Below are 16431 nucleotides of genomic sequence, written 5' to 3'. Positions count from 1 at the left end.
AACTTAACAATTGTGTTTCAGTCTTGTCATAATCTTGAAAGGCGCGTATCAACATTAAACAGAGCCTCGCGTATAACTCGACAAGATAGTTACAATGAGAAGCGAAGTGTAAGCATCTGTAATTCCTGAATTATTTATATTGTACTAGCTGTCAACCCGTAGGAAAATCCATGGGATTGCCCGTCCTTTATATATCGCATTTCGTGTTTCTGTAACAAACAGACAAACAGAAAGACAACGGTTTTTATTATAGAGACTGTCTGTGTATGGAAATAATAGCTAAAAGTTTAAAACATATAAACAGTTTTGGGTCCAAGTGTCATAGCAGTAATAAGAGTTGTATATTAGCATCCTTTGTTATTACTTCTTTAGATTTTTGACTTCTGGGTTCTGCTCCTTAGCATTAGTTTCAAAAGTTTTTGTCTATTGCAATTTAAACACCAGTGGTGGCTGTCCATTTCTTTTTTTAAATTTTAAATAATACACCTTATATCTTTAGAGTCACAACTATGACGAGCAAACAGAGAAATATCCATCATTTCAACTTATACTAGATTTTATCCTCAATGATTCATTATCACATAAAAAGTAAGATATGATTGTTAACAGCTTTCTTGCAGTATTAATTATTTGGAAGAGAGAACAATTTTATTGAGGTTTTACTCATTTATGTTTTAGAATACATGAACTATTGCAGCATCGACGGAAATATGCAAAAGCTGTGGAAAATGTTTACACCTACGCATCTGAATATATCACATACATGACCGAGAATGAGCTATTGCAGGTGAGATGGCTTTCGTGTTATAGGAGTGGTGTTGTGGCCAATGTTGTCTAATTTTAGGCGAATGGTGATTTCGTGGTAGACATTCACTTTTAATATGGAAGGTGGTGTGTTTAAACCACTTAGGAAATTGACTTGGACATTATGAGGTCAGTGCATCAAACACAACACTAGCGTGTTTAGCAAGTTGTGTACCATTGCTACAGGTCGAACTGTGCCATGCAAGGGAATTAGGGAATCAATGCCAATGCATATCCAGTCTATTCACATGTATTTACACAATATCAATGGGAAAGGATGCAATAATGATATTATAATATCGTTATTGCATCATTTCCCATTGAAGCAGCTATCCTGCGTTAATATTTAAAATGACAATAATAACCATTCGCACGTAGACTGGTAAAATTTTCATGAAGGAAAATACTTAACCTTATGTGTCAGTATGCTTAGTACTTATTTTGTGGTAAAGGTTTACACATCTTACCATGTAATTGCAAAATATATTTCACTCTGGCACGAAATCCACCTTGAATATATAGAAAATACAACGAACATAAATTATTAGTTGTATGATATGTAAAAAAAATTTTAAAAAAATGTTAAAGGTGGCGATTGCTGGTTCATGACCTCATGCCAGTTTTGATCTTACGTGTGAACAAAAAAAGTTATAGTGAGTTTTACTTCAGGTACTTGTAAATGACCTCTTAGATGATGGTGTTGGCACAACTTCCATAGATCAAGAGCTCTAAATAAAAAAGATCTCCTTTGCAGGACTTACTTACAGCAGTACTGATAGGAACTAATTGGAGGTTATTCTAGGTTAATGATCACAACATAACAAAGAACACGAATGATTTCATTCTTCCAATATATGTTGAGGTTTTTTTACTCTATGACTGGAAGGTTTTGTTGCAATATCTAGATACCATGTATCCTGTTCTTGCAAAGCATGCTGGTATCACAAGATCAATTTCCACCACATTACGGTGACTATCTCAACGGTTGTGGTTTGGAGTTAGAGAATCGTGTAAGAAGAGCATTCTATGCCTTCATTAGAAAGTTGTGCGAATTACTTAGTGCAAATATGAGCAGTCAAAAAAGCTGGTAAGATGGTTGCTTTTGTTTATATTTTTTTATGGTATGGACCAAGGAAGTCAGTAAATTTGATTTCTATAAAAGAAGAAAGTCTAAGGAAAAGAAAAGTTTTTATTTTTGAAATTAATTAGATATTAGGAATAAGGTGGCCGCCATATTTCTAAAAATTTAGATAAAGTAACAGTAAAAAAACATTAAGGAACAAGAAAGTCAGGAAAAGCCAAAACACAGAGTTTGCTAGGCCTTGAAAAGCTTGAGGACATTGAAATTAGACCGAACAAGCTTAAAAAATTATTCGATAAGAAAATATTTTATAGTAGTTTCAAATCTTCGAATAGCCTCTTTCCTTGACTAATTTTTGCTAAGTATTATTTCAGTGTAGTGTCACTACTTGTAATACAGGAATTCTCATCTAGGTGACTTGTGTCTAAGTTTCCGGATGTTTATGGCAGAAATTGGAGAATTTTTTCACTAAAAATTCTTATAGTTGTAACCATAAATTACTATATGTGAATTATTTTTAACCTTGTGTTATTTCTTACTCGTAATGACTCTGTTCGCTTTACTTAGCAAGGGTGTATATAATATTGTTCCAATTGTTTGACTTAAAGTCACAAGTTTATATAAAAACAGTTTTATAGTGTATTAAAAACTTGTAAAGTTATGTACAGGTTGAAATACTGACAGACCTTGATCTAGGTGTCCATGAAGATCTGGAATATCTATTATTCTCTACAGAAAAACTCTGAAATATTCGTGTGAACCTAAAAATTTTGCAAAAATATAACAGAAAACCTGGAAACGCAGCCAAAAAAATTGAAATCCTCTTAACTAAGCTTCTTTTCATTTTATTAATAACATTTTCTATAATTTTTACCAAAGAAATTAAACCAATTTTTTATGGGAAGTAGAAAATCTCGAACATCGTTTTCTATATTACACATTTTTCTTCATCTTAGGAATAAACCACCTGCTTAAATACACACTTAAACAAGTGTACATTTTAATCTAATACCTTAGAACTTTATTAGTGGAGAATGAGAGGCATTATAGTCCGTTTAAAACACAAATATTTAAAAATTTTGTTGTAATATATATGAGAACGCAAATATCTTTTATATATTATTTGTTAGTGTGACATCACCAATGTATCTATGCACACAAGCCTATTTACTTCACTTTTTGGATGTGGAATGGAAAACATATGATTACCATTTTGTTTCTGAGCTCAACCTCCCATACCTACTTATTCACAGTGTAAAAGGTGAGTCAAACAAAATATCATTACTATATGTGTTTTAAAGTGGTATAAATCACAATATTATTAATTAATTATTGTTAAACATCACTTCAAAATGCAGGAGTGCTTTCGAAATGATATGATTGCAACTGGAGAATCTTAATTCAATCAACATTCTCTATCCTTTTCCTCAAGGTGCTTATTTAACTCACAACGAGGATGACGAGGAAGCTGAGCTAAAGATGTATGAAAGACATAAGAAGTTCTTTAATGAAGCCAAAAATCAAAGCATCGACGCATGGTGCAACAAAAACAGGGAAGGAGCACCTGTTGATATTCAACGCGACATCAACTTATTTATTGCTAGATACTCTGCAGACCTGGATGTTGTTATAACGTGTGATGGGTGTCAGGAGCAAATACAAGGACGGCGCCATCGTTGTCTGAACTGTATAGATATGGACTTGTGTTCTAAATGCTATAATTCAAATGCTAAACCAGATAATCACACAGAACAACACCAAGTAATCGATCTCAGGTAGAAATTGTGAAAAGTTTAATGTTTAAGTTAAGTGAAACAAACTTTCACGACCACAAACTTTCGCATCAAAAATAAAGAAAAGTAATGCAGTATGCGAGACATAAACATTTGTTGAATGTTTATATTTTGCACTTCAAAGTTTTGTTTCTCCTGAACTTAGTAAATCAGTGAAGCCTGAGGTTTATTCTCTCTAGGATTTTCGATGTGCGAAAAAAGTGATGTGAGAAATATATGCTAAGACTAAGGTTCAATAAGCCATCTATTTTAGGTATAACTGTGATGGATGTCGAGCTTTTATTATCGAAACACATATACATTGTAATGAATGCCACGACTTTGACCTCTGTCTTGGATGCTACCGCAGCAACACATTTCCTGCATGGTAAGTTGTTTGCATTCTGTTCTTTAGAGAAATTAGATGTTTCAAGGGAAATCCATCTGACCATAATCCATAATCAAAACTAGAAATGTCAGCACTTTTTTGTTTATTAAATTTTAGTCACAATGCTAGCCATACAGTTACAAGATCACGTCTTATACCGCGAGGTATACCATATTTATAATTTCTTACACCCATACTTCTTACACAAAGATGTGAATCACATTATTGGTCATGTTCTTTCTCTTAGGTTCATTTCCACTAAAACCATCCCGTGGTACAGCCTTCCAAACATACATTCACTATCACAGCTGGATGCAGTTTTGTGCTTTGGCATTATCTCTTTCTGAAACCATACAAAATAGAAAATCCAAAGGTATTTACAACATTTCGTGTGAAGTTACACATTTTATATTGCATACAGGGTTATGATAAGAGTAAGTTTTTAAAAGGATTGAAGGGCAGGATTGTTAGCTTACGATCTATTCTTAGATGGCGAGCAAGAATATATCAAAGAAGCAGGACAATTGCTTTTGGACTGCATGGAAAAGCTGGTGTCGTGTCTTTTGCAACCTCTGAGTCAGTATTGTGTTTTCACTTATAATATACTTGTATTCTTTATACATTATGTTTTTTGTTTTTTTTTCCCTTACAGCAGATCAGCTTGCTTCAGACACAAACACCACAAAGGTGGTAAACTCCAAGGTTAAATTTGAGGACATAGAACAAGTGATTCGTGTTTCTGAGCTTGATACTAATTGTGAAGAAAACAAAGAAACAGTGTTAAACTTTCCATCTGTTGATGAAACACTTGCTCCTCCCGAGACGCAAATATCAGAACCTACTCTTGCTAAAGACGATTCGTATTTTGATTTAAACTCTGAAGGTGCACAAAAGGATGAAGATGCAAACAATATAACCTCGTTGCCGGATCTGGAAGAAGACAATGCTGACGAAGTTGCGAAAACAGAAAGTGACAGAACTGATTCAGTTAAGGACACCATTGCTAGTGGTGCTGAAGACACCAAAAACTTGGATGATAAATTGCTGAATGAAGCTACTAAAAGCAATGAAGAGCAATCTGGTAATGATATCCTAGATTCAGCCAATCCTGATCCAACTAAAACAGGAAGTAGCAATGACGATGCCGAAAAAGTCGAGGAAACTGTTGATGTTACAACTACCCCTCCCGGCACTGGTGTGTTGTTGCCTATCTCATCCTTAATATGGGCCGACTCTGTCACACTTGCGCCAGGATATGTAGAACATCCTGAGGCTGTGATAACTAAACCTGCAGATGATAATAAAGATGACATGGAAGAAGACAATGAAACGAAAGAAAAGGAGGAGACGGCTGAAGCTGCTAAGGAAGAAAAAATATCATCATTGCAGGAGAAGATATTATCGCTAATAGGTGCAATCATTCCTGTCAATAAATATGTATGTATAATAGAATGATTGTGTGAATAGGGGTTTATGCGGAATGTTTTATTGTGTGATTGGGGATTTATGCGAAATATTCGACTGTGGGTGAGTTGTACAGTACTTAATTAGTGGGCATTAAACTTTGTGAAATTTAATTTACATTTGAATATTCTTTGTCCTACAAGTAGTTGTCCTACAATTTTTATTCACTACGACTTGTTGAAACTCCCAGCCGTGCACATTGCTTGAAAACAGATTTTACATGCAGTGTACAGGAGTAAGCAATTTTTGTTACTGACCATTGTAAAGATTTATGTTTAAGATCACACATGCATAGTGAGGTGTGTGACCCACCAAGCGTTTATACCTAATTACCTAGGGATACAGAGAGAAAAAGAAAAATTTGAAAGGTCTGATACCTCGTTTATATGTGTGTTTATGTCTAAGTACTTCGTGATAACGTAACATCTTTTTGTTTTAGTCAACTGTTTTCCCAAGTAGTGTGGACTTCAATTCTTTTGTGTCACAGAGACTCTTGCCTGTGTTGTTTACTATCATTCGAGACAAGGAAGCACCGCAAAAACTACGAATGATCACTTTAGGTGTATTGTCAAAGGTGTTGCATTGTTTTGGTCCAAAGGTAAGTGTTGGGAAGGTTAACTTGGGATGTGAATTGTAAACAACTTTTGCGTGTAGAATAGGAAAACTGGAAAGCATGACAACCGTCTGTTTTGAAATATATTAAGTCATGTAATAAGCCAGGATATAAATAGAAATTTTAAAAGAACAAAATTTGTTTTTAAATCAGCGAATTCTTTGTATTAAAAAATGTTATTTATTCTTCTAGATAGCAGATGAAGCCATCCTGTTGCTAACTGAACATAAAGAAGCTAAGGAAGACACGCGTTTAGGGTCTGTTAGTGCGAAATTCCTGTTCGACCTTGGAGCAGAATGCTTAAGAAAGTACGTATTATGTAGGCCTGTTGTTACTGTTATTACGGAGAATATGTCAAACGTCAGAACAAAACAAAAGACTTCACAGGCTTGTCCTTTAATATGCTATATATATATGTTATATAGGCTATATCTATACTAAGTTCACATAATTTGAACATGTCAATGTTGACCTGTCAATGTTCACAGCAGACGTAGTTTTTTTAGTTAGATCCCAACTCTCAAAATATTCTAAAAATAATCAAAATAATTGTTGCTGAATTGTTGCTATTTATATAGTATATGTATTTATGTAGTACATGCTGCTTATATAGTATATGTATTTATGTAGTACACGCTGCTTATATAGTATATGTATTTATGTAGTACATGCTGCTTATATAGTATATGTATTTATGTAGTACATGCTACTTATATAGTATATGTATTTATGTAGTACATGCTGTTTATATAGTATATGTATTTATGTAGTACATGCTGCTTATATAGTATATGTATTTATGTAGTACATGCTACTTATATAGTATATGTAGTACATGCTACTTATATAGTATATGTAGTACATGCTGCTTATATAGTATATGTAGTACATGCTGCTTATATAGTATATGTATTTATGTAGTACATGCTGTTTATATAGTATATGTATTTATGTAGTACATGCTGCTTATATAGTATATGTATTTATGTAGTACATGCTACTTATATAGTATATGTAGTACATGCTACTTATATAGTATATGTATTTATGTAGTACATGCTGCTGTGTATAGTATATGTTTTTATGTAGTACATGCTATTTATATAGTATATGTATTTATGTAGTACATGCTGCTTATATAGTATATGTATTTATGTAGTACACGCTGTTTATATAGTATATGTATTTATGTAGTACATGCTGCTTATATAGTATATGTATTTATGTAGTACATGCTGCTTATATAGTATATGTATTTATGTAGTACATGCTGTTTATATAGTATATGTATTTATGTAGTACATGCTGCTTATATAGTATATGTATTTATGTAGTACATGCTGCTTATATAGTATATGTATTTATGTAGTACATGCTGCTTATATAGTATATGTAGTACATGCTGCTTATATAGTATATGTATTTATGTAGTACATGCTGCTTTGTATAGTATATGTTTTTATGTAGTACATGCTGCTTATATAGTATATGCTGAATCTATATTATAATTTCTCCTTTTTCGTCAACCAAAAGTGGCGGCTGTGAGTAGCTACAGGGAATTCCCATTAAAATTTTCCCACAGGCTTACAAGAAGTGCTATATGATATGTTTTATATACGATTTATTATGTTATATACTACTTATTATGTTATATACTACTTATGATGTTATATACTACTTATTATGTTATAGTCTACTTGTTATGTTATAGTCTACTTGTTATGTTATAGTCTACTTATTATGTTATATACTACTTATTATGTTATATACTACTTATTATGTTATATACTACTTATGTTATAGTCTACTTATTATGTTATATACTACTTATTATGTTATATACGACTGCTTACCTTATACCATGAGTCAAGAAATTAACGCAAATGCGAAATCACAAATGAGCAAATGCGAAATCACATGAGGCAAAAATTACGGCAACAGTCGAATTCACGGTAATGAAGCGGTCTCCTCTATTACAAGGTGGTTTGGAAATCGAAATAAAAGTTTTGTTGTTTGGAAAGACAATGTTAAAAATTCAAAAAAATTGAAAGAAAAAGTGCTTTCAGTTAGTAGTGGATGATACAAAAGCTATTTTAAAAAAGATCCCTGAAAAAGAGAACACCGTTGAGCTATCTTCCGATGAGGAGGAAATAATAGAAAATTTGTAAAACAAATTGATGTTTTTAAGCTTTTATATATTATGAGAAAAAATTAACTGTATTTTAATTAACAAGTCATGAAATTAACAGTCTTTAAATTTAATTTGTGGCGCCGTAGATTAGTGGTTATAGCTCTCGTACTCTGTGCGGGAGACCGGGGTTCGATTCCTCTTGACGGCGATTCAACATGGGCGAGTGAATGTTACCATAGCCCCGGGTTAACCCAAGCCATGTGAGGGAAATTGGGAAGATGGCACACTGTGTGGGCCGTTGGATGTTGCCGGGAGTTGTCTAGTAGAGCGCGGGCCCTAATTGGGTCTGCGTCGCTCAAAATGAGCATTAAATACTCTAGGACTCTCCATCTAAGCCATGGCCCCTCCTGGAAATAATAGACAGGGTATATCCCTCGATATTTGTGAGGCTAGCCATGTAAAATATGCACATCTATCTATCTATCTAAATTAACACTGCATTTAATTAACGGTCATTAAATTAAGGCGAATTTTGAAAAACCGCGTTAATTTCGTGATTTGTTAATTTCATGGAATAAGGTATGTTATATACTTCTTATGATGTTTTACTATTTTACTATTTATTATGGTTATCTTTCATTAGTGCTGATTTGGACACTGCTTCTGGTGTGGAAAGTGTTTTGAAATGTTTTTGGGGAGATGAGACATGGAGAAAAAGCGTAGCTGAACACGCAACAAAAATGCTACAGTTTGCCAAAGACAGCCAGGTAAAATGATCTGTTTGTGACTTTAAACGAAATATTTGCCGTTGAAACACGTGAGTTACCATGTAAAACTTCTTAGTTACCATGAAAACAAGTTAGTTGCCAGTGGAAACTAGTTAGTTACCATGGAAACTAGTTAGTTACCATGAAAAAAGTTAGGTACCATGGTCAATAGAGGATTATGAAAAGTTTCTTTATGACCTGGAAAAATTTGATTTTAATTAATTAATTTGTCTGAACTTTGTTGGAGGGTTGCAAGGTTTGTTACGGTAGCTGAAGTTACCTACTATGATCGTGGCATCTTCCTACAGCCTTTGCCTTTTCACAACGAGATAATGTTATTCTTGTCCTTTCTTCTAAAGGATCCATCTTTATCATCGTTGTTTTCGTTGATGTTTCTTGCTGGATTTCCCGACATTTTTCGTGTTGGTTTAACGACTGTTGTTAAGGAGATTGGACACGAAACGAAGAACGTTGTCGTCCTTAATTCTGCTGTCGATGATACGAAAATTTCTGTGGTGAACTTTAAGAATCGAAAGATGTTTACAGTGAAAGAATCTTTTATCGAAGCAAATGTTAGTTGTCATAACCTCTACGATGGAGATCGATTATCCCTCCTCCTGGACATTGTTAGGAACAACATGTGTGCTAACAAAGGTAGGTGGTGAAGATAATAAATTCTTCTTTACGCACAACCTGTACAATGGAGATCGATTTTCTCTCCTTCTTAGCGTCGTTAGGAACAACATGTGAGTTGGATTCTCCCTGCAATAAATCAAACTGTCAGTGATATTTAAAATATTTTTGAATAAAGGCCTACAAGTTGCCAATTTATAGCCCCTTCTTATAGGCCCCTACCCTCAAAATCATTTCTTAAAATACGATAGCTTTCTTTTAGAAACCAATATATCGCTAGAGCGTTTGTGGGTGCTTGGTTTGGCTTGCAAGGCTCTCCTCAACATTTTAAAGGCTGGCGTGGATCAAGAAGGTATGGAGAAGATTGTAAAGAGTGGCGTACTACCATCAGTGGCTAATCTAGGTTGTCAGGGGACTGGGTTTAGTAAACACTGGCTGTTACGTGATTTAGAGGTACTTCTGTCGTTTCGTAAAATGTGTATACCTATCATCCAGTCATTCTTTTGGTAAAACCAATCAAGTGTTAACCAAGAACCCATTATATTAACTTTAAAAACATAAAATTAAAATTTGAGTTAGAGGTTAGAGTTATTATAGGTCAGAGTTATTGTTTCTATGTAGAGAAAGTGACCCTACTACATCCATATTCCTTACGTACTTATATAAGGCTTTTATTTGCTTTTAGATTTTGAGTTGGAAGCTGTATAAAGCAGAAGGTACTCCCCATGACGTCGGAGAAGAAGTGAAAGATGCGCCCAATGAAAACAAAGATGTGTCTATTGCGCAGCAGAAACCGGCTGATGTTGTGCCGAAGTCACCACTGGATGGACTGGACGAAGAAACTAAACTCTGCATGGAAGTAAGACATTAAACTTAGTGTAAAGCCCAGTTGTAAATCGATGTGCATTGTTAAGCTTACACAGCATCTTGCGGGATGTTATGTCAAGTGTTGCACCCGAAACAAAAATTAATAGGCATGCTTTTCATCTTTGTTTTACACACTGAATGTACTTTAGCATGAAAAAATAGGACGATTAGTGGAGGGGTTAATATTAAAAGCTATTTAATAGCTCAATTTAGGCATCACGGTTCGTGGTAGATGCATAATGGTCTACTAGAGTCACCCACATTACCATCTTTTATTGGCGTACGAAAGCTCTTCCAAATCGTAATGTCTGCAAGCAAGTTATTTTCGCTTATTGCTAACTCGATTGAAATTTAATAAATAACTGATTTATTCCAAATAAGTCTTTTTTACGTGGCTAGAAAAATCTATCGTTTCATCTCTCTTCTCATTTAGACAATTCATGACGCTTTAAAGTGTCCCTACCCTATACTACGGGCGATATACGAACACAATGGTCAGGACAGAGAGAAACTCTTAGAAGAAGTCCAAAGAAGGTAATTACATGACTTCATTTTTCCGCTTTTTTATCACTCCAACATATCTAACGTCTTTTACGAGGGTAGGAAAGAGCAACCATATACCCAATACGAATATCCAAAATCCATACAATGACACCCCAATGCACGATATGTAACCCGATACTTAAGCCACGGGTACATAAGTCAAAAAATTTAGGTGACAGTAACAATGTTGCGGTAATTACTATCTCCTAAAAATTATTTTTGTTACCAGTAATTATTTTTGCTAACAGTAACAAGATTACAAAATCAAATCGATAATAATTTTCTGTGTAACTAAAATACTTGTTACTTAAAAAATTCTTGTCGCCATTTTCCGCAACATTTCTGAATCAACATTTCTCTATTTAGCCAATCAGAATGCAGTAATTATACCGAATTTTTTCCTTGTTATGATGGAATATTACATGTTCCACAAATGTGTAGCGACACGATAAATTTTATAGTCAGTTGTAAAAATTGAATTTTTTACTATCGCCTAAAAATATTAAATTTGTTAATTCCCCTTCTTGAGAATTAAGTGTTCGAATCCAAACTTCTTTATTGTTAAATTCTCTTTTAGTTTTGATGGAACGGCTGGTTGTATTATTCGAGCATCCAATGAGATAAGAGAGCTGGCAAAGAAATGGTGAGTATTTTCTACCTGTAATAGGTTTCTAACCCGTAGTAGTGTGACCCTATGTGTTCAAAAATAGGTTACTGTTGGTGTATATAAGCATTGCTTGTTTTGTTGATATTACATAGTTTATTCTCGAATTAAGTCTTATTCTTTTGATTTATATTTTTCACCAGAACTTGTTACACCATCTCGACTAATCGGTCGTATGTACATCCGTAACTTAGTTCCATTAAAATTTAAAGTTGATCGCATATCATTCAAGAAAATAGGATTAAATATAGTGATACATAGGACAGTAGACCGTAAATGCTGAAGACACCTTAATATGTTGAATATTCGTCATATAATGGAATGAATGTACTACGTCCGTTCTCTGCGCAATTACCGTGAATGACGGATTAAGCGCCCCGACAGGGCGCTTATTGGACACCAATAAGCGCCCTGTAGAATAAGCACGCTAGGGTTAGGGAAAAATTTGTAAATAAGCGCCCCTGCTGTAGTAAGCGACCCCTTCTCCCCCGAGAAAAGAGGATGCTTATTCAAATTGGCACAAAAAACAACACACACATAAAAGATACATTGTACATCTTTCTTTTTTTGTTTATATTTTTTTTTATTTATAAAAATTATGAGAATGAAGTTTAAAAAATTTGCTTTTCTGAAAAAAAAATTACATAAGCGGCCCCTGTGTAGACGAAATTTTTTAATAAGCGCCCTGGGCGCCTAATCCGTCATTAAGGTAAGAAATCTTTAAAATATTTGAAAAAGCGTAAATACGAGATAGAGATTCAGCCCTAGTTTGTTTTACCGTCTCTCACGACTCGACAGAGAAAGACATCATTGTTGGCAAACTCTGATATACTATTTATAATTGCAGGGAAAAGAAAGAAGATGATGCAGAATCCGAAGCTTTCCCAGCGGTCGATTCATCCATCGATGTGGGTATTCTAAAGTTTCAGCCACAAAAAATCGAATTTAAAGAACTGCAAGCCAAACCAGAAGGTGGAGATAACCCTAACAAGTTAATTTCATCACTGACTGAGGAGGAAATCAATGAGGTTTGTCTTTAATTGTCAACTTTACTTGACTATGCCTTTCATATATGTTACTGAAACCTAGCAAAGGGCGTAGTTCGAGAAGTTTTTGATTATTAGTTTGAAATATTATAATTTTAGTTCGAAATGTTTCTTATTTAGTTGTTTATAAATGTCTTCAAATGAAGTTGTGAAAGTTAAGTATCTAGTTTGCACTGTGAGACTTTGTAAACGAAATGATAATGTACTGTTTTACTGTTCTTCTTCAAAAAAAAATTTCTTCAAAAATGGTCTTAACAATTGTTTGTAAAAAAAACGTGTATTTTAGTCTATAAAAATTTACTAAATCCGGCCTTTGTAGGTGGTGTTCATCAAAATCTTTTTCAAACTGCCGTAAAATGATTTTTTCAAATTTTGTATGGTGTAGAAAAAAATTGACGCAGAAAATACTTTTTTGGTCAAAATTGCTCCAAAAATACTTTATTTTCAATATTAATTTGCATTATACCATTCGGTTAGGAATTAGAATATATTGTTTCAGACTGCCATCTATCATTTCTGACTGCCATCTATCCTTCCTGACTGCCATCTATCCTTTCTGACTACCATCTATCCTTTCTGACTGCCATCTATCCTTTCTGACTGCCATCTATCCTTTCTGACTGCCATCTATCCTTCCTGACTGCCATCTATCCTTTCTGACTGCCATCTATCATTTCTGACTGCCATCTATCATTTCTGACTACCATCTATCCTTTCTGACTGCCATCTATCCTTTCTGACTGCCATCTATCCTTTCTGACTGCCATCTATCCTTCCTGACTGCCATCTATCCTTTCTGACTGCCATCTATCCTTTCTGACTGCCATCTATCCTTTCTGACTGCCATCTATCCTTTCTGACTACCATCTATCATTTCTGACTGCCATCTATCCTTTCTGACTGCCATCTATCATTTCTGACTGCCATCTATCATTTCTGACTACCATCTATCATTTCTGACTGCCATCTATCATTTCTGACTGCCATCTATCATTTCTGACTGCCATCTATCATTTCTGACTACCATCTATCCTTTCTGACTGCCATCTATCATTTCTGACTACCATCTATCCTTTCTGACTGCCATCTATCCTTTCTGACTGCCATCTATCCTTTCTGACTGCCATCTATCATTTCTGACTGCCATCTATCATTTCTGACTACCATCTATCATTTCTGACTGCCATCTATCATTTCTGACTGCCATCTATCATTTCTGACTGCCATCTATCATTTCTGACTGCCATCTATCATTTCTGACTACCATCTATCCTTTCTGACTGCCATCTATCATTTCTGACTACCATCTATCCTTTCTGACTGCCATCTATCCTTTCTGACTGCCATCTATCCTTTCTGACTGCCATCTATCCTTTCTGACTACCATCTATCATTTCTGACTACCATCTATCATTTCTGACTACCATCTATCCTTTCTGACTACCATCTATCATTTCTGACTGCCATCTATCATTTCTGACTGCCATCTATCATTTCTGACTGCCATCTATCATTTCTGACTGCCATCTATCATTTCTGACTACCATCTATCCTTTCTGACTGCCATCTATCATTTCTGACTGCCATCTATCCTTTCTGACTGCCATCTATCATTTCTGACTGCCATCTATCATTTCTGACTGCCATCTATCATTTCTGACTGCCATCTATCATTTCTGACTGCCATCTATCATTTCTGACTACCATCTATCCTTTCTGACTGCCATCTATCCTTTCTGACTGCCATCTATCCTTTCTGACTGCCATCTATCATTTCTGACTGCCATCTATCATTTCTGACTACCATCTATCATTTCTGACTGCCATCTATCATTTCTGACTGCCATCTATCATTTCTGACTGCCATCTATCATTTCTGACTGCCATCTATCATTTCTGACTGCCATCTATCCTTTCTGACTGCCATCTATCATTTCTGACTACCATCTATCCTTTCTGACTGCCATCTATCATTTCTGACTACCATCTATCCTTTCTGACTGCCATCTATCCTTTCTGACTGCCATCTATCCTTTCTGACTGCCATCTATCCTTTCTGACTGCCATCTATCATTTCTGACTACCATCTATCCTTTCTGACTGCCATCTATCATTTCTGACTACCATCTATCCTTTCTGACTGCCATCTATCATTTCTGACTGCCATCTATCATTTCTGACTACCATCTATCCTTTCTGACTGCCATCTATCATTTCTGACTACCATCTATCCTTTCTGACTGCCATCTATCATTTCTGACTGCCATCTATCCTTTCTGACTACCATCTATCCTTTCTGACTGCCATCTATCATTTCTGACTGCCATCTATCATTTCTGACTGCCATCTATCCTTTCTGACTGCCATCTATCCTTTTAAACTTAAACCTGCAAGTACTTCTTATTTTTTGACGAAATATGTTTTTACTCACGGTTTTTAAATAGGGCGCATTTATCTGTTCCTGCAATAGTCACCTTATAACGCCCCTTATGTGTTCATATTTTCAGACCATGTCCCGACAAAAGAGAATGAAGTCGAGCGAACTTTTAAAGAAAGAAATGGAACTTACACAGAGAGAGAATCCACGACAGTTTGCGGAGAAGGTGAATACATTTTCTTAAAGAAAACTGTTTAGCGGAGAAGATTTTAGGCAGCAGACGTTTCGTAGACTGACTTAATACCCCTGTCTATATTAACCTTGAAGCAGGGAGGCTAACGTTAAATTTTCCCAGAATTTTTTAAGACTGAAAATGTGCTTGGAAAAAGCCACTTTTTGATGCTATCGACAAACGACTTTAGGTTACTCTGTTTCCTTCGCACAAACAACTGACCTTCAAATTGAAATTTCAGATACGCCAGTCTTCGATTATTTGCTTCTGCTGTAACCCATATTCTTAAAAAATAATTTTTTTCTGAAAAAGTTCCTTTCATTGTTCTGGAGTTTTTTACAAAATTCCGTCGGCTACCCCTGTTAAAAATACGTCAATGTTATAGGTTAGTTATGCCGTTGCTGTTGGTTACAGCCGTCACTTGATCGGGTGGCTATTTGCACGATGGAGAGAATCGGACGATATAATGAGTGCCATGTTGAAAGATATGGAACCTCAAAACATCGTTGGATTGTTGGATCTTATACAGAGTGTGGAAAGTAAAGAACACTTCCAAAAGGTCTGTAGTTGTTATATTCGAAGTAGTCTTAGTAGACGCCGGAAATTGTGGCGACTGGAGTGTAAAAATCAGTGTTTACAGTCACCTAGGAAGTCCTAGAAAGCGCTGTATCAGAGGTGTCCTATATTTTTGGGTGAAAGTATGAAGAAAAATTCTTTAATATCCAGAACAAAATAATCTAAATTACTTTAATGGCAAAACGTTTCTCGATCAGAAGTTTTGTTTTTGAACATTCCACATCAAGCAATCGTTTCCTCGCAGTAATAGATAATTCTCGACTCACAATTTTTTTTTTTACTTTTTTTTTCCTTTTGAATAGGCACCCCTATCATTAGTCTCTTGCACTCTAAATGTAATAAATTTTATAAACTGTCCTTCCCCCTCTCCCAAATATCTGAATCACGACTATCCACAAGTTACTGAAAAACGATTGAGTTGTTTAATTCTAAAATTCCAATAATGAAAAATTACCTCCGAAAGTTCTTATCGC

The 16431-nt window shown here is 34.9% G+C and overlaps 1 protein-coding gene across 3 annotated transcripts in view; it reads left to right on the top strand.

Moving 5' to 3' along the window:
- LOC130649471 (zinc finger ZZ-type and EF-hand domain-containing protein 1-like) overlaps positions 1-16431 on the top strand; it is a 58424-nt gene that overhangs the window by 31776 nt on the left and 10217 nt on the right. For 2 of the 3 annotated variants that reach the window (XM_057455748.1, XM_057455750.1), the window contains 22 exons: positions 22-108; positions 500-588; positions 679-787; positions 1710-1891; positions 3016-3146; positions 3318-3660; positions 3932-4045; positions 4163-4209; positions 4293-4418; positions 4535-4621; positions 4698-5482; positions 5949-6107; positions 6315-6430; positions 8897-9020; positions 9380-9674; positions 9916-10106; positions 10339-10512; positions 10954-11054; positions 11641-11706; positions 12575-12755; positions 15281-15376; positions 15768-15941. In XM_057455748.1, the coding sequence (XP_057311731.1) occupies positions 22-108; positions 500-588; positions 679-787; positions 1710-1891; positions 3016-3146; positions 3318-3660; positions 3932-4045; positions 4163-4209; positions 4293-4418; positions 4535-4621; positions 4698-5482; positions 5949-6107; positions 6315-6430; positions 8897-9020; positions 9380-9674; positions 9916-10106; positions 10339-10512; positions 10954-11054; positions 11641-11706; positions 12575-12755; positions 15281-15376; positions 15768-15941 (3777 nt within the window). The remainder of the gene's footprint in view (positions 1-21; positions 109-499; positions 589-678; positions 788-1709; positions 1892-3015; positions 3147-3317; positions 3661-3931; positions 4046-4162; positions 4210-4292; positions 4419-4534; positions 4622-4697; positions 5483-5948; positions 6108-6314; positions 6431-8896; positions 9021-9379; positions 9675-9915; positions 10107-10338; positions 10513-10953; positions 11055-11640; positions 11707-12574; positions 12756-15280; positions 15377-15767; positions 15942-16431) is intronic. The other variant, XM_057455749.1, reaches the window with a different exon arrangement.

The sequence above is a fragment of the Hydractinia symbiolongicarpus genome, chromosome 7, assembly GCF_029227915.1.
Source record: "Hydractinia symbiolongicarpus strain clone_291-10 chromosome 7, HSymV2.1, whole genome shotgun sequence".
Lineage (NCBI taxonomy): Eukaryota > Metazoa > Cnidaria > Hydrozoa > Anthoathecata > Hydractiniidae > Hydractinia > Hydractinia symbiolongicarpus.
This window is presented reverse-complemented; position numbering and strand designations above follow the sequence as displayed.